At 35.7% G+C, this 19,241-nt stretch overlaps 1 protein-coding gene across 6 annotated transcripts; it reads left to right on the top strand.

Moving 5' to 3' along the window:
* The first annotated feature begins 13,033 nt into the window (after positions 1-13,033).
* LOC122059652 (alpha,alpha-trehalose-phosphate synthase [UDP-forming] 6-like) lies at positions 13,034-17,812 on the top strand. 6 transcript variants are annotated; one of them, XR_006134098.1, is made up of 5 exons: positions 13,034-15,686; positions 15,793-16,066; positions 16,159-16,472; positions 16,978-17,055; positions 17,377-17,812. XR_006134098.1 is itself a non-coding variant. In XM_042622581.1 (4 exons), the coding sequence occupies exons 1-3, from the start codon at positions 13,687-13,689 to the stop codon at positions 16,441-16,443; spliced, it is 2,559 nt and encodes an 852-aa protein (XP_042478515.1). In that variant the 5' UTR covers positions 13,034-13,686; the 3' UTR covers positions 16,444-16,472; positions 17,377-17,812. The 6 variants fall into 6 exon arrangements, 3 of the variants coding, with proteins under 3 accessions (XP_042478515.1, XP_042478517.1, XP_042478514.1); XR_006134099.1 differs by lacking the exon at positions 16,978-17,055 and having other exon boundaries at positions 17,377-17,449; positions 17,481-17,812; XR_006134100.1 differs by lacking the exon at positions 16,978-17,055 and having other exon boundaries at positions 17,383-17,449; positions 17,481-17,812.
* Positions 17,813-19,241: the final 1,429 nt, after the last annotated feature.

Genomic DNA, 19,241 nt, shown 5'->3' on the forward strand with positions numbered 1-19,241 from the left:
AGTCAAAATCTGATCTTTGCCCCAATTCTCCTTAGATTTGAAGAGTTCTTGTGTTGGTGGATTCCCCTTCTCTGATGGGGCCAGCTCCGATTTGGATGTTGTGATCTATATCAAATCAATTTGCAGCCCATCATATGAAGGCGACTTACGGATTAGTTGCCTCTCAGTTGAAAGTTGTAGGACTCTGAAAGATGGAAATAGGGGAATTGGCTGATAAAAATGGTCAGTAACGATGGTGTACTATCAATTTGTTGGTCTCGTCAACGAAAGCGGCTTCTGGTGGCAGATACCTTCTTGTCGTTAGAATGACTTAGATAAGGATGCCTTTTGCTAATCGCGAGTTGGCGAGTGAGCGTCCATCTAGAGCATGTGTCGATGGATGGAAGGTAGTTTTTTTCCCTCTTAACTGATTGACATCCATGATACGATCAATTCGATCAGGCACTCACCATCTATTTACATTGCTCAACTCTTTGACAACATAACATGAAAAAACCAAAAGCTCTGCCCTCCCTCTCTATCTATCCAAAGGATGGAACGGCAGAGGCTTTTGGTCATAGTGAAGTTGAGGTAAGGAGAGGTGTGTTCAAGCAGTTAGCCTTCCTCTAGACGGAAGTGTACGTGGACATTACCACTCATATAGCTCCTCAAGAGAGGGAGAAGCTTAATCACTGGTTTACACACACTAATCGGTGGTCTCCAACATGTGGAGGATTGACTATCATCAGCTGCAGAAATGGTGGCATGCATCAAGCACTCCCCTTCCTTGTTGTGCAACTCCCTGTCCTTGTACAGAAACTAGGGCTTAGCTCGTTTTTAATTGTCCCATCGATTAATGTGATCAGGACCAAGTTTTCCTTCAGCCATGGTGAAGGAGGAATCCCTTGACTATGGCTTCCGGATGGATGGAAGAAAGTATCACTCAACAAGGGAGGTTATTACTGACGATCGAATAGAGGGGTAGGAGGGGAGAGGTGGGGATGTTTTGGCCTACATATTTATCGAACAATCCTGAGATGGAAATTGGTTAGCCCGCAACTGATAATACAACCCATCTTCTCATCCCAACAACCTTTAGCCCTTACCCATGGGGAAAAGCCCACATACATGGGTCATTTAATTGAAAAAGAGTAAACCTGAGATGAAACACAAATATTAACCTGAGATAGCACACCATCACCTAGAACTAAAAAATGTGTTTATCAATAATTACAGTTTAGGTGAAACTAAAATTTTATATAAAGATTATACTAAGGTTTTTGTTCACTCTTTTTATTTTTATTTTTTAAAAATAATACTTATTCACTTGTGAAGTAACAAAATCCAAGTTTATCAAAAAAAAAAAAAAAGCGCATTGGACAATTGCGAGGATTTGAATATGCACCCTAAGATCAGCTTAGCGGTCCAATACGCGTTGAGGGCGTTGGAGAGGATCCTGATGCAAAGTGAATCTTGTAATTACAAGCATAATTTGGATAAGATGGTTAACTGAACTGTATTCGAGGTATCTTGTGTACAAAACTTTACCAAGAGCACACAAACTCTTGACTCTCAGAGGCAAATTGCACCTTACCGTCTCCTAGCACATCATATCAACTCACTTTTACCTGACCTTTCCTCCCTCCTTAGGGCGTACCTATAACATACCTGGAAAGACTTTGTTACTTGTCACCCATTTAAGAATCTAAGCTTGGATCTAAAGATGCCAAGTTATCCAAAACAATTCAAAGTTTTCATGATCAAAAGGCATCTCAATCTGTTCCTTACCCAATGCCCATGTCCTTGTACCATCAAAGACAAGACCCCACTTTGAAGCACCTATTCTTCTTGTCGTCAACTGCCCCAGGGTCCAAGTGACCCATGTATTAGTTGACAATTAGGTGCTAATGGGTCCAATAAGAGGTTGTATGAGATTAAAGAGTCACCCACAAGTTAGAATTCTTTGATCACTGATTTAGAGGTTAAGCTTACTTTAAAAGATCAAATAATAGCATAATTAGATTTGAATTCTATGCAATGAGGAGAACATTAGGGTAAAATTGTAATGCTTAACTTCCTAGTTTTTGTCAAGTTTCAAGCTATGATCAATCCCTCCTTTATAAATCAAAATTTCAAGATACCTTAATTTTTCTTAAAAAAAAAAAAAAAAAAAAAAGGGTACCAGTCTTTTAATCTCAATTCATATTTAACAGATTCCTAGTCTCTATGTAAGCCTCCTCCTACACTATAAGGAAGCAATGAAGACAAGAAGAAAGATTAACAAAGGAAACCTAAACTGCTTGAGGATGAGTAACAAAGCAACAAGAACTGTGGGAAGACCCTATTGGCCTATTTTCCTTGTCAACTAAGTTATTATGGGGGGGATATATAGGATTCTCCACTATCATAGAGAGAGCATGCAGCAGCTCCAAAAGACAATGTTTAAGACTAATTAAGAGTGGGTTCCCCAATCACAAATGATGATGCATCTCTTATGCAGCTCACCTAGAGAGAGCTAGATGTGACACATGTCATCAAATGATTGGAGGGCATGCAAGCAAACCCATTAATATTGGAAGTGGGGAATGAATGTGATGATGCCATTGGTGGTATGGTGGTGGGTCTTTGTGACTTTTTTTTTCTCTTCTCCACCCTCATACGCCTTATTCTCCTAATAAATAACCTTTTCTTGTTTCCTCTAGAGGCGAATGAGCTTTCAAGTCTTCTCATTTCTTATTATGATACTAAATACATAAATATTGTCAATATCAAACCCCTTAATTATTTTTAGTAATTAATCTCAACAGCATTAATTATTGTTTAGTTAAGAAAGGTAAAGTGAGAGTCTAGTGGATAAAACATTTTTTTTTTAATTTTATCTATATTTATTTACTTGTATTCCACTAACTTTAGGTCCCTTTTGAATTTGTTTTAGCAAAAGTAAAACCTTTTCCAAAGCTGTAGGTATTAAATATAATCCCTATAGATTAAGTTTTCCCTAAGGTCTTGAGAACAAGAAGCCTTATTTCATTCATTTAAAAAAAAAAAAAAATAAGCTCCTTTGGGTTGCAAAAGAAATTAAAAAGAAGTGATGTGAATATTTTCTAACTTAGAAATAAAATTTGTAAAATCATTACCCAACATGATTGGATAAACTACTAAAATTTCTTATCATATTTAGTATGATACTTTTTAGATATAATTTTAATTTTACTTTTGAAATCTAAAGGATTTGGATGTGAAGTGAATTGAAATTTAATCCGTATAATTCTATCACTTTAATTTTATGTCTTCCTCTGTTGTGATCACTCTTTCTAGTTATTTAAAAGGTCAAAGAGAATCGCAATAAGGAGGTTGGGGATTAGTTTTGTGTAATATAGTTTGAGCTATCTTCTTTGAAAAAAAAAAAAGCATCAAGATATTAGTTATTAGATGAGGATCTTATGTAGCTGTTGTTTAATTTCTTGTAGCTCTCATGGAAGGGGAATAGGGGGATGATGATTCTCTGTAGCATCTTGTGGGTATATTCATAAATACTTATTATTCTGGTTCTTGTACCATCGATATGTCCTGGGAAAATTCTTTTTAAAATTAAAATAAAATCAAAGAAGTTCCCTCTCTTGACCCGGAACAACATGAATACACAAAGGCCAGGGAAATTATAACGGAGTAGGTTTGCAAATACAACAGGCTGAAGTGGCAGCAATGTAAACCTAAAGATGCTTTTACCATGATCTCCCATAGCAGGAATACACATTTCCCTCATTAGAATAATTGACCAATAGAGGAAGATCATGATACATTCTAAATAATGGTAACAATATTTTGACAAAAAAAGGGCCATTACTTAGTGATGGAGAACTTTTAGGGAAGAAAGGGAAAATCAGAGTAGAGAGGAGGAAAGAGGAGAATCACACACTTCACTGGCGCACAAACTCAACATCTTCATTCAATAATAAATCACTTTCCAAATATTCAATCGATTACAGCCAATATATAGGAAAATAAGAACATAAAATTAGAAACTTAACTGAAATGGAAACTAGCCTAAACTATGAAACAACTATAAAAAGGAAGCCAAAGCAAGGAAATAAATCCTACTCCTACGTTCAAGTCTGGAAAATAAAAACATGAAATAAAATACTAAGTAAACTACTAATTTTATTTCTAATCCTTGTTGGACCAAAATCCTGGGCTAGACTGGTTCTTCTTGGTTCTTGGCTTTCAAAATTGGTCATGCTGGTCCAACCAAGTAAGGACAGCCGTATCTACATCACTTAGCACTAGTCTTGTCTTTGAGGAGTTTGGGAGAGGAAAGTTTGGAGTTGGTCCTAGTGTTTGGCATTTTTGCATAAAATGACTGTCATCAAGGCTCGTATTCGAGGAATTGTATGTCAGCCTTTTACCATTGTTCTCGGCAATAACTCCTTAGTGGTGGCAATGTTTTGAGAGAAACAACTAATTAAGTTCTTACTGGTTCGACAAGATATATTGCCAAAATTCTACTTTGGGTCAGTTCTAGAATGGACAAGGTCGATAACCTGACGTCTTGACCTAATTTATTCTAATTTGAAATATGGGTTTAAATATCTACATGCTGCACGGGTGCAGATTCTTTTGCATGCCAAGACATAAACATGATGGATTCCACATGTTTTCTCTCTCCTCAAACACCCCCTTTTTTTTTGTTGTTAGAAATAGGTCTATTCATTCATAGATTCAAAATGGATGGGCACGACCCCAAACCCGTCCAATCCTTCCTCTATTTTTGCATTGAAGCAATATGGCAGATCACTGCCAGCTCTTGAGAAACTGCAGCTTGGGTTGAAGCCACCCAACATGGGGTAGCCTTTTCCTTTGCCTGATTTAGTACATGGGCGCCGGAGGAAACCCTCTCCCTCGAAATATTGTTCAATAAAGGCTAAAAGGGAATCAACACTACTGGGGCTAGAATGAATTTCAGCACTACCAACTTTCTTTGGCAAGTGAAGGGATGATTTGTTCATTTAAAAAAGTTGGTTAAATAGGGGTTTTCCCTTAAAACCTTGTATGTGTTTTCTGATTCAAACTCCATAAGAATTTCTAATATCAATCTTAACCAAAAGCCGAAAAATGGGAATAGGGGATGACCTTTTATTTTCTTTCTTTATATATATATATATATATATATATATAGAGAGAGAGAGAGAGAGAGAGAGAGAGAGAGATTACAACAAATCAGTTTTCTGATGGCCATAGTCACTTAGAGATAAGGTGATGTTGTTGGTCATCTAGCTTTCCTATTTGGCTTTCAGACTACATAGGATTAATTTGTCTACTATTCTCTTTGGTATGCCTTTAAGGATATGCATCCTCAAATATAAAGTAAATTAAAAATCTACGAACCAAACAGTTGCCATAAGGTAGGGGTGGGGGCTTCCACATTTGGCTTAAGCATTACCTAATTGGACACCATCAAATTTTTTTTTTTTTTTTTTGGTAGTCAAACCTTTTTTACGAAAACATATCCATTAACTTCAGATCTTGATGGGGATGGGACAAGTTCCTTTCCCATTAAGTGATGCCCTTAGCATATACTTTTCTTTTTCCCTTCCATCATTTTGATTTAAGTTTTGAACAGAGACTTGGAGCTTAAGACTAATCACAGTGATCCTTAGATACTTAGTTGAAAACTGAAAGTTAATAGGATTTATTCTCCAAAAAAATAATTCTTTGCAAAGTTGTATATATCACTCCAATGGATACAATTAACTTAAGTATGGCCATTAATTTTGATACCACACAGCCACACAAAAGATCAAATCAATAAGTGGAGAATCACAGTAGCAGAAAAAGCATATTCAAGAGCTTAAGAGCAAAACAAAAAATACCCTATAGATTCTTTTTCCTTTCTCACTACTGGTGGTAGGCTTTTCTTTGTCAAACTACAAATTGGGTATCCTTGAACTTTAAAAAATGGCCTTAGAATTTGATACCAACTTGGCAAAAAGGTACTTTCCTTTTCCTTAAATGTCATCTTAATTAAGGGTTTTAGTCATTTTTTGCATAATCTGACATCAGCTTCCCAAACAGATCCTTTAAATGGAATATGGCATGCTTCATACACATTTACAAATTGAAACTGATTAGTTAGTTTTCAGAATCTAATGGGTTTTGACAAAATCCACTTTGTAGTTAATGACATTTATAATCTACCAAGTTGACTTGAAAGTTCGAGATGATAATATCTATCTCATGCTTAAGCTTTTATAGGTCAACATCTCATTATCAATGGAAGTTCGTTTAAACTTGTCATTAATGTATAATAACATGTGTAAGTGCAATTAAAAGCAAGAGCTTTGTGGTTGTATCCACTTGTGCCTCTTTCTTTAATTAATTTTTAGAACAATGTCAACTTTAATTTTTCTTCTTAGTTGTTTTTAAGAGAACCTATGTATCTTATCTTTGTAAGAAATAGAAAAATTCAAAGGGATTTTTGTAGAACAACATAATACCAATAATATTGTCCAAAAAAGTTGAATGTTTATCAATAAAACAGAGGTCATCGTATTCATTAGTTGTGATTAATTTACAAATTGAGGTCCCCAATTTGATCTTCAATCCCTCTCTAAGAACAAAGCTTGTGTTTAATTAATGTAGTGGGGATATTAAAACGAATGAATATTTCTGATAGATAAAATGAGTAAATAAACAAAAAAGTTTTCTTATTGACATCACATGATTTTTCAAATAATTTATGACTTTGATTTTTTGCCTCTAAAGTATATATATATATATATATATATTTTCAATGAAGATAAATCCTATCATTTTATAATTTTATATGCATACTAAAAAATATTTAAGATAATGACAATTTTAATAATAAAGAAATGATAAATCACTTTTAGATTATTTTTATGTTACTCCTACATTAGAGAGCCATTGCAAACAAGACAAGGGGTCATATTGCACTTCAGCTGGGGGAATAAATGAATTTGTTTATCAATTCCTATGCTTGCAAGTTACATATTCTTCATCAAAAGAAAGGGTAAAACTCTAAATATATCTATAGATGTGTCATTTGGACAATTCTTTTAGAGAAACTTATGGTATAAAATTAAACCCCAAGGAGGTAGCCGAGTTGACAAAGCATTGTTTTTCTCAGGAAGCGTGTGGTTTTGGTGTTTAATACTCTTCATTGATTTCGGTGAAAGTTAAATATTTCTCATTCAACCCCGGTATAATATAATCCATATGATTATGGGGTCAATATAAACCCACAGGACTAGTCAGACCAAATGCTTGGACGTATCAAACATGACAGATTCTAAAAAGCAGCAATAGAAAGGAGTGTACCCCTCAACGAATGATCATATCCTACCAATTTATAATGTTACATTCCATGCAATTAGGGGTAAATTGACATTAGCTTTGTAGGATCTCTTCGTGCATGGTTCATGACTCATGACTCTACTCTTTTGTCTCTGTTCTTGTCACAATGGAGAGAGAGAGAGAGAGAGAGAGAGAGAGAGAGAGAGGTGGTCAAATAACAAGGTCAAGGTTGAAGATGACATGAATCAAAGTGATGAGATAAAACACTAGTTTTGAGTTTGTAGGATAATGATCTTAATTAGAGTAAATTGGCAGATTCATGTAGCAGACCCAAAGTGCTTGGGGATGAGGTTGCGTGTGTTTAAGTGAGCTTAATTCATGCTTGGATAGAAGAGAAACTGAAATATTAGTTTAATAATAGAACCCAAGTCGGTTATTTGAAAAAAACTTATTGTCAGAGTATAATTATCTTATTGATTATTAGGGGGGTTAATCATGCTTAAATTGACTGATATCAAGCCAAATTGATTTGGCATTTGCTGAATGAATGTTATCCATTTAAACAAAGGAGCCCAACTTGTTTTATTAATGAATCCTTAATTAATAACCTGATATTAACCTGTTTGCATATTTTATATCTCAAGATTGGATATATCTAAGCCTCATCACCTAACATAGTCTGTTTCTTGTTAGTAACCTTTGAAAAAAAAAAAAAGATAAAAAAAAAAAAAGATAAAAATATAAAATCATATTTATCTTACCGAATCCTAAATTCATATAACCCATTAAGATATTGAAATTATATAGTCCTATATTAGTTATATGGGATCTTGGATGTGTCTTTAATTATCATTGAATTTTCTCTATTTAATAGCTTGTTTTTAAACTAAACCTCAAAATATATTTTATGAACTTCCCACTACATTAGGAAAAAGATTAATTCAATATGATCTTGATTTAATCAAAATATTAATCTAAGAATGGATTAAGTGGGTCCTTATTATACCATATCTCCACACTATAATGCTAACTCTTTGTAAACCTTTCTACCTTTGACGTTGAACTACCCATGGAATCTTTCTCCTTTCTGGTGGGTGATGCATGTGAAGTGCATGTGCTGCCATGCTCATAATTTGGACATTGGTTAGTTTTTTAAAGATTTTTGGGTACCATGATATTTGGTAATTCATGCTTATCCAAATGGTCGGAGTGCACATAATTATATATTAAATTGTACCCTTACCAATGTTGTCAATATATGCAGCTTTTTTTCTTTTTTCTTATCTTCAAGCTGTGTTTACCTTGGGAGAAGAGAAAGGACAGGAAAAGGAGAACAAGAAAGGTGAGAAACCCTTTGAAAACAATTTGTTTAACCCATTCATGGGATTAGAATAGATTGAATGTTTACTAGGTCCTACCCCCAACCCCAAGAAAAATAAAAAATAAATAAATAAATAGTTTACTAGGCTTTCAAAGCTTACCCATAAAGGCATCTATTAGTTATCTTGATCCACCTTAAGAAGACATAAGTCCTTATCTGACGAGGAGGTCCTGATTTCGTTTTGAGAGAACATTGCCACACCATCTACTATTTCTATTACATGATAGTCTGATAAACCAAACCCTAGAAGGCACATGTATGGTTTGAAGGTACCCTCATGGCCCTTATCCATTCCAGTCAAATTAATGTAGAATAAAATGGAACATTTCTTCATAGGACTGACATCCTGGGTGTAGTTCTGGTTCAAAGATACTCTGTTAAAAGAAGTTTTGCTTGAGTTTTTCTGTGATTAATCTATTACACGGATTAAGTGTTACTGCATGTAACCAAGGTTTATCTTTAGGAATGAATCATAAAACCAAACAAATAAAAAATCTCCGTTAAGACCTATCAAGCCTAATGGTTTGTCCATCTTTGTCTTGGTCTTTCTTCTTTATTCTAACAATGACAACGGTGAGAGTGAATATGGTGCTTTCCATTCGTAACCACCACCCTTCAAGATGGTTACATGATGGATTCAAATTTGAATTCTCCACAAATTAGTTAACACCAATGTGATAATGTAGGTCACATCAATGCTAACATATATAGTTGGCTTGTAAACATGGAACCCATTGCCACATTATTGTTTAAAAAAAAAAAAGCTACTAAACATTATCTAATCCTGAGATAGACAGGGCATTAAAATCTCCCTCTCTTAAGCATCTGATATACTCTCATAGCTATAAGACCACATAATGTGATATGGACTCATGAATATGACTTGAAGATTGAAGCCAATCTAAAAGATATCTTATATATCTAGTTCAGTCATTACAATGATCAATCCTTCAAAAGTGACACTCTTCTTTGGGCTTTGGGACATATTAATTAGGAAAAGTATTTCCTGTGAGGGGAAGAGGTTCTACATACATATGTGCGAGGGTCAATGGAAACATACGAGAAAACATCATAGAAAAGCTATTTTCTCTTCATGGAAGTGGGCCAATTGTTTCACCCCCTATATTTCTGGTCATAGGGACAACACTTTCCAATAGAAAATATTTTTCTTTATAACTTATTTTATCATTGGTCATAACACTCAAACTAGGGTCTCAAACATCTAAGCCTATAACCAATGGGGTTGGTAGCCTAATGGTGAAAATGCCCTCAACTCATCACTACTCGAGTCGGTTGGTTGTGGGTGATCCTGCAAAAGATTACTATCAAGGAACACCCTTTTTATATATATATATATATATAGATATATATATATATATATATAAATCTAACCTATATTGTAACATATATGCTTGATGCAATAGATGGATTTTACAATATCGATTGCATCTTATTGTCAGCAAGAAGGTAAATTAAGAAGTTATAACATTATTTTTTGGTCATTTATCTCTTTAAAATTTATTTAATACATTTTTTGTTGATTGCATTGATTAGGTTTTTGTTCTCATGTTCAATCAACAACCTCAAGACATTAAGAATGGCACGCATTAGATGCTAAAAGGGAAAGACAAGGTTTTCGTGCTGCTAGTGGAAGAGGATTTTTTTTAATGAAATTAGATATTTTACAATTAATAGTTACAAAATCCTATTTTGGATGAAGTTGAAATTTCATAGTCAGGCCAATATGAAGGTCTCATGATTATAAAATCTAATGAAAAATAGGAAATTATATATAAAAAAAATAAAAAAATTTATGAATCACTAAAATGGATAAATTCATGAGAAGTTATATGATAAGAGTTTAAATTTGTAATTTAATATGTTATTAGTGTGATTGTTAAGGAGTCCAAATGATAATGATTGCCATGTCACCCTTCCACGTGGTACACTGGTTGATTGTCATTTTTTTTTAACTCTGACAAAAAAAAAAGTTTCACTAGGAATAGGTAAATTAAATTGAAAAATAAATAAATAAGAAATTACAACAAACCACGTGTATGATTTCAGTTTATGAGTTTTCGAATGGGACCCCTCGGTGACCACGTGTTGAAGAACACTTTACCTACCAAGTGCAAACCCTAAGGCCCTACTTAGGTCCACGGTGGTATTGGGGTGAAGTGTGGATAGCCATGTAAATGGGTCATTTTGGACTCTTCACTGGGCCCACCTGATGTGGCATCTTTTAAAACCTCCACTATCTTCAATGTGCTAAGATCTCTTTCTTCATATCAAATCATTTATTTTGTTAATTTTTATTATCTTTTTAATTGTGGTGGGGATTCATTGGACACGTGTCAAACCAATAGGGTAGTAAAAATAAAATAAAATTTTAAGTATTGTAATTAATCCTAATTAATTAAGTATGGTGAGAGGAATATGGTTCCTTTCATCCTTCGTCTTAATCAAAATGCCGCGCGTGAGAGAGGAGGATTCGAATCCTTTCCAACAATCTTAGTGGGTCCCACCATATCATATAATAATTTAGAAAAAAACACATCAGATGGCTCTTATTGTATCTAATCAGGGGTTTCGACTTTGGATCCTTCTGAGACAACACTGACTTAAGTGGGCCCCTCACGCTTCATTGTTTGGGCTCATCTCAACAGGTCCACAGTCCACACTGCTATCCACTTCTAAGATCTATTCTTCTGTTTCTCTTTCCGCGAAACACTAAACAGCTGCGCCGATGTCCTTAACTGTCTATTTTTAAAACCCAATGGGAATTAAACACATGTCAATCACTGCCCCTAACCCTATTGGCCTACTGCGAAGCTTTATAGTTTACACCCCCAGCTTTTGTGCTTTTGTGCCTTTGTGCCGTACTGCTGTAAAGTCCACTCATTCAAAAGTACTGGGTCCCACCTGTGTTCAAAGCGCGTGCCTATGGGGCCCACATTTGCTGAGCTGTAATGAACCGAACGTTGTGTCGGAATGTATAGTGGCGGCTTAGATTTTTTTCTGTACAGTCTCATACAGTAAATCGGTCCAAAAGAAGCTCATTCCTCGAGGTACGACTTATTTTAATAAAAAATAAAGGGCAAGCAAAAGGTTTCCTGTACGGTAGCGCATGTAAAGAATTGACGGTTCTTTTAAGAGCCGTAGGATAAGATGCGCTTAATCTACACCATTCAAATGGATAAGAAAAATAATTCTCTATTTCGTTTAAATTAAGATAAGAACACGTACGTGGGCCCCGAAGCTCTGCAATTTATCTCTGGACCTCTTTCGAATTTCGACGAATCTACATACCACATCAACGGGTTTTCTCACGGAAATCTACATTTTTAGAATAAGTGAAAAAATAATTAAAAAAAAAATTACTTAGAAGAAAACTGCATACGGAACAATGTAGTAAAATTTTTTCCCCTTATTTTCAAGCGGGGTTTGAATTTTCTTTATGGGTTTTTCATTATTTTCAAGTAGAGATGTCAAACGATTAATTTGATTTGGTTTCAATTGGATCCTGAAATTAGCAGGTTACAAAATTCTTGATTTACAAAAATCAAATTAAGGTCCAACAATATTGAAATATTGGTTTAATTTTTTATTGATTTTATTTTTTAATTATATATGTTGAGTTCTTTTAAATTCGTATCAATTATATTAGAACAATCGATCATCAATTTCAATTCTCACACAAAAAGAATAACATGGTGTTAAGAGTGATATTCCATATTTGAGTCGTAAACATTTCTATTCATAAACACGATAATATACTACGTTCTCATAATAGTCATATCAAGAATTGATCTCACGTCAATTTCAAAAAAAAATATTTAATGTTAATTCACTTTTGATTGAATTATTTCAAATTTTTATTCACTTTCGCCGATACAAATACTGATCACAATTGATGCTGATACCTATAAGTTGTCGATCTATTTCAATCTGATTTCAATTCAAACTATATTTTTTGTCAAGAAAATAATAATAATGATAATTAATTTTTAGTTATGTCGATAGATCCATATCAATGCCGTATCCATATAATGTGACAACTAGATCTGCCACGTAAATTACTTTGGATTACAAAGCTGAATAAATTAGTGACACGTGTTTAAAACACGAGGGAGACAGCTGACTAAACACTATTTTGTGGGTCCCAGTTAGAGCTGAATGTCCCGAACTGCTGAAGCGTCTTTCGCTTTGACGAAAAGGATAGATTCATTTATTGATTTTTCTTAAATTTTTTTTTTTTTTTTGTTTCTGGGAGGAAGAGAAATAGAAGAAGAAAAACTATTTAATAATTTCAAAAAATTTATGATATTTTTCAGCTCAAATAGAAGAGGGTTTAGAGTGGACGCTGAACTGTATGCATATCAGACGGTAAGAACTGAGCAGGAAGAGAGATAAAGGAAGCAACTGGTTCCAAAAAATTAGGGTCTTTTTGATGATCGGAATTAGGGTAGGATTTTGGTGTCTAGGAAATGGAAATGGGTTTCTGGTGACGGTAAATTTCTGGAACTTTATAATCCACCTATCAATTTCATTTCTCTATTTGTTTTTGGATTTAATTATTTTCTGATTTTCAATGAATCCCCTTTATTGCTAAGTGAGTCTTCTCATCTCGGTGGATGTCTTAGCTGTAATGAACAGAACTGAATTGATTCTCTTTCTTTCATCTTTGAAGTTCTAGAGAAAGTTTTATTATGTATGACTTGATTCAATGTTCTGAGCTTGATTAATCGAGAAATTTCAGCGCCTTTTTTTTTTTTTTTTGTGGGTTCAGTTCACTGAGTTATTTCTCCCGGAAAAAAAGTCGCTTTTGTTTTTTGGGTTCACAGAATTCTCATCTTTCTCTCTGTGTTGAAGATGAATTGCTTTCAACAGTAGAAGAATTCCCTTCAGGTGTCAATTTAATGTGATTCTTTCTTCTTTACATACCGGAAAAGCTTCTCTCTGGGTTAGATTTCTTTTTGGGGTGCGTGTGTGAAGGGTGGTAACTAAGAACAATGGTCTCGAGATCTTACTCGAATCTTTTGGAGCTAGCCTCCGGCGAGTCTCCGTCGTTTGGCCGTATGAGCCGTCGACTTCCACGTATAATGACGGTTGCAGGCATAATGTCAAACCTTGATGATGACCCAGCTGATAGTGTCTCCTCTGATCCATCTTCCTCCTCTGTACCCAAAGACCGAATCATCATAGTAGCTAACCAACTTCCAATTAGGGCTCACAGAAAACCTGATAATAAGGGCTGGACTTTCAGCTGGGATGCAGATTCACTTCTTCTTCAGCTGAAAGATGGTTTTGGGGAAGACGAAGTTGAGGTCCTTTACGTAGGTTGCCTTAAAGAAGACATTCACCCCAGCGAACAGGATGATGTATCTCAGATCCTGCTCGAGAACTTCAAATGTGTCCCTGCTTTCATCCCACCTGACCTTTTTAGTCGATTCTATCATGGGTTCTGTAAGCAACATCTGTGGCCTCTGTTTCATTACATGTTACCCCTGTCGCCAGACCTCGGCGGTCGTTTTGATCGGTCTCTATGGCAGGCTTATGTCTCAGTTAATAAGATCTTTGCTGATAGGATCTTAGAAGTAATTAACCCAGAAGAAGATTTTGTCTGGGTCCATGATTATCATCTCATGGTGTTGCCTACATTCTTGAGGAAGAGATTCAACCGGGTGAAGCTTGGGTTTTTCCTCCACAGTCCATTTCCGTCATCTGAGATCTACAAGACTTTGCCTGTCAGGGAAGAACTCTTGAGAGCCCTATTAAATTCTGACCTCATTGGATTCCATACATTCGATTATGCCCGGCATTTCCTCTCATGTTGTAGTAGGATGCTTGGACTGAGTTATGAATCCAAGAGAGGCTATATTGGTCTCGAGTATTATGGCCGAACTGTTAGTATCAAAATCCTTCCTGTTGGCATCCACATGGGTCAGCTCCAATCAGTCCTGAGCCTTCCAGAGACTGAAGCTAAGGTTGTCGAGCTCATTAAGCAATTTACAGGGAGGGGAAGAATAATGATGCTTGGGGTAGATGACATGGACATATTCAAGGGGATCACCTTGAAGCTCTTGGCTTTGGAGCAGTTGCTTTTGCAGCACCCAGAGTGCCGTGGGAAGGTTGTTTTAGTGCAGATAGCCAATCCAGCCAGGGGTCGAGGAAAAGATGTGCAAGATGTTCAGTCTGAGACTTACTCAACTGTGAAGCGGATTAATGAGACATTTGGCCAACCTGATTATGAACCTGTGATCTTGATTGATGAACCGCTTAAATTCTTTGAGAAAGTTGCTTATTATGTCGTTGCTGAGTGTTGTCTGGTCACTGCTGTTAGGGATGGGATGAACCTCATACCATATGAATATATCATTAGCCGTCAAGGGAATGAGAAATTGGATATTGCTGTTGGATTGGGTTCATCCTCCTCAAAGAAAAGCATGTTAGTTGTATCAGAGTTCATTGGGTGCTCTCCTTCTCTGAGTGGTGCCATAAGAGTTAACCCTTGGAATATCGATGCGGTGGCTGATGCAATGGACTCTGCTTTGGAGATGGCAGATTCTGAGAAGCAGCTCCGACATGAGAAACATTATAAGTATGTTAGTACTCATGATGTAGGGTATTGGGCACACAGCTTCCTACAGGATTTGCAGAGGACATGTAAGGATCACGTAAGGCGTAGATGTTGGGGCATTGGATTTGGGTTGGGGTTTAGGGTTGTGGCCCTTGATCCAAACTTCAGGAAGCTTTCAATGGAGCATATAGTGTCTGCTTATAGAAGAGCTAGAACTAGAGCTATTCTTTTAGATTATGATGGCACTCTGATGCCTCAGGCTTCCATAGATAAGAGCCCAAGCTCTAGATCCATTGATGTCTTAAACAGCTTGTGTAGAGATAAGAACAATGTTGTCTTCCTTGTCAGTGCTAGAAGCCGGCAGACTCTGAGTGAATGGTTTTCGCCCTGTGAGAGGCTGGGAATCGCAGCCGAGCATGGCTACTTCCTCAGGTGTGAATAAATTTTTTTCTTCTAAAGATCTGTTGTGTTTCAGCTTTTCTGTTTACAGTTTGAAATAAGTAGGCTTTTGTTGAGGTTTAACAATTTATTTGTCTAGGCTGAGGCGAGATGCAGAATGGGAAACATGTGTCCCAGTGGCTGATTGTAGCTGGAAGCAGATTGCAGAACCTGTCATGAAGCTGTACACCGAAACAACTGATGGTTCCACAATTGAAGATAAGGAAACAGGGTTAGTGTGGAGCTACGAGGATGCAGATCCTGATTTTGGATCTTGCCAAGCTAAGGAACTTCTTGATCATCTTGAGAGTGTCCTTGCAAATGAACCAGTCTCGGTGAAGAGTGGGCAGAGTATTGTAGAGGTTAAACCACAGGTTCGGAATTATCTTCCTGTGTAAAATCATATTTTTCCATTACTTGGCATTCTGATAGAGAACCAATCATGTTTTTGTTTGAACATTTGCAGGGTGTGAGCAAGGGTCTTGTGGCAGAACGCTTACTTTCCACCATGGAGGAGAAAGAAATGGTTCCAGATTTTGTTCTTTGCATAGGTGATGATCGATCTGACGAAGACATGTTTGAGGTGATTACAAGAAATATGGCTGCATCATCTTTAGAAGCCCAAGTGTTTGCTTGTACTGTTGGTCGCAAGCCCAGTAAGGCGAAGTATTATTTAGATGATACTGGAGAAATTGTTAGATTGATGCAGGGGTTGGCCTCTGTGTCTGATCAAGCTTTCACGGTTTCGTAACTATAAAAATCCGAAGAAGAGAAACCAAGGTGCATTGATTCTTCTATTCACCGCCAACTTGAAGTAGGGTAATTGAATCATCTTTCCATTTTTTGTGTGCATCTCAGTTGCTGTAATTATCGTAGTGTTAATTAACAAGAGAAGCTGTATCTTTTGAGCACTTCACTAGTGTTTGAACTCATTCAATAGCACCTGTAAATAGATGTTCATATCATAAATCAGTGTGTTCCTTTTGTTGGCATTGCAGCTTCTAGACCTGGGTTAGGAAGACATGATTGAAAGCAAACATATTTTCTCTGTAAGACAGAATTGTGGGAGCCAATGTTTTGGTCGTTAGGATTGAAAATTGGATGATTGACATGCCTCAGCTTATTCCATGGCCATCTTACTTATACATATCCTTAATTTATATCGAATCCATGGCCTTTGTACACTTGCATGCTTCTGTGTTTCTGTTCTTCGCATGTCTCAGATATCTGCTTCTGGTGCTCACTAACCCTTCTGATGGATTAGCCACATGAATCTTCTATACAGGTCTTCTTCTGCAGTTTTGGCTGATAGATTTGGTGCTGTTAAATTTCATGCCTAGTAGTTGCTGATAGCTTCACATTGGTTAGTGTCAATATATTGAACATTAATAATACTTACAATCCTTGTCATAGACCAAAATAGTACTTATAGTCATCCTAGTCATAATAAGCCCAGCTTCATATTGGTTAGTGTCAAATTTATTGAACATTATTAATGACTTTATCCTTGTCATAACCAAAAATAGTACTTGTCATCATGCTAAACTCCATTAAGTCCATTTCAAGGTGGGTTGTTGGAGTCATTTTTCTTCCATTTTCCTCAGAGTTCTCCCTTTCAAACTGAATGAAGTTGACATTATTGATGACCCAACGTCTGGATTTTTGCTGCATGCTTTTGATGTAGGTCCAGCCAAGATAGAAACCATTTGTTGGGCGGCTTTAATTGGGAGTGGAATTCTGTTGGGCGGCTGAATTTGGTAGTGGAATTCTGTTGGGCGGCTGAATTTGGTAGTGGAATTTCTTTAGACTCCAATTGGTTGCAAGGGAAATGAAGGGAAATATTTATATTTCTCTATCTAAAGAATATCTGCATTTCCCTTGCAATCAAACATCCTATAAAATATGTTTCATTTTTTCAGGAAATATTTTAATTTCTTCTTCAATGAAAGGGGGTCTTGGACAACTAAAATCACTTCATGAGAAGTCATGAGAAAAGATGTGTAGCTTAGGACTGGTAACCAGTATGACCTTGAATAGATTTGATTAAAGAAAGTGGATTTATGTAATTGACTCCATTTAATTGGGATAAAATTGGATTTTTTTTTTTTTCTTTTCTTTTTGGAATTGAATTGAGTGGTATAAAATTTGGAGAGTCACGATGGAGCCCCATTCTATGAGATTGTATTCTTGCACAGTACCTGAAGAAGGATCATCCACCATGAAATTAAACAATCATACCAGTTAGTAAATGATGCCAAATCAGAAAATGGAACAGCCATAAATTAACAGAGGACCTCTTATGGACATCACCAGGCCTAAAGTTCAAGAAAATTACCTGACCTGAAGCTGCAAGCAGCAAGAGAAAACCATTCCATATGATATGGCTATCACTAACATAGTTTGAAGAATTGGATTGGATCAATTGATTCTCGAATTGGATTGGTATTGGCTTTGATCGATCTTGATTCTTGGCCAATACAATAATGATGGATTGGTACAGATAAGGGGTATAACTGGTAAAAATAAATAATTTTAAAGTAAAATCAGGGGTATATGTGTCCGATCCGATATCCCATACCCAAAACCATGAGGCAGAAAATATGTGGTGAGAGATAGAGTGGGCATATATAGAACAATTTCACACTACATCTATTTATATGGGATAGACATCCCTTGAAAACATATGTCCAAAAGGGTTCAAGAGGTGTGTTTCTTAGAAGAGAAGACAAGACACTGAAAATTAGGGGCCGATTGATAATGTTTCTATCATTTCAAGAAACAGCAGAATCATAAATTTCATTTTCTAGAAACAGAAATGGAATTGAAAGTGTTTAATAAATCATGTTTCTAGGTCGTTTCTTGAACTATAAATAAGTAGAAATTTTAATTTCAATTTCAATTTCTGAAAACAAGTGAAACGAAACAATTATCAAACGCTTTTTGTTTCGTTTCTACTGGTAGAAACAAGTTTCTTGAAATGTTATCAAAAGTGCCCTTAATTGTTGCCAAAGTCTTAACATTTTGAACGATGTGCAACACAAAATCCCCGATGTCAATGAAAAAATAACTAATCACGTAACCCTACCCTTGTATTTCCCAAAATATATGGGCAAGGGGCTTGTTGCCCAATCTAAAAGACACATGGGAGGGGAGTGAAGACAGCCAAGGACAAGGGGTCATTTCACTGGGAGGGGTAGAGAAACAAACACGTGGCTCAACCTAATCATATAATCAGCCTTCTAAAACAACAATAACAAAACCTTATTCCAATTAAGTTGGATCGACTACACAAATCCCAGAAAAACCTTTTCTTTCTATTAGGTTGTGTTTGGTAGACTAAAGGAGAATTGAAAAGAAAAAAAGAATCGAGAAAAGAAAAGAAAAGAATAGATAAAAAATGAAATGATAAAAAAAATAAAAAAGATATGTATATTTGACTACCATTAGATCAGAGAAAGAAAAGTTTTGTATTTTCTTATATTTTCTTAAATTTTTGACAAGATTTTTCTTACTAAGTGAATTTTGAAATTAGAAAAAAAAAAAAAAAAT

The sequence above is a fragment of the Macadamia integrifolia genome, chromosome 13 (genome assembly GCF_013358625.1).
Source record: "Macadamia integrifolia cultivar HAES 741 chromosome 13, SCU_Mint_v3, whole genome shotgun sequence".
Lineage (NCBI taxonomy): Eukaryota > Viridiplantae > Streptophyta > Magnoliopsida > Proteales > Proteaceae > Macadamia > Macadamia integrifolia.

Coding starts and splice junctions, on each gene's coding strand:
- LOC122059652 (XM_042622581.1), top strand. CDS start 13,687: ATGGTCTCGAGATCTTACTCGAATCTTTTGGAGCTAGCCTCCGGCGAG. Junction 15,687..15,792: donor GAGCATGGCTACTTCCTCAG/GTGTGAATAAAT, acceptor TTATTTGTCTAG/GCTGAGGCGAGATGCAGAAT. Junction 16,067..16,158: donor TTGTAGAGGTTAAACCACAG/GTTCGGAATTAT, acceptor GAACATTTGCAG/GGTGTGAGCAAGGGTCTTGT.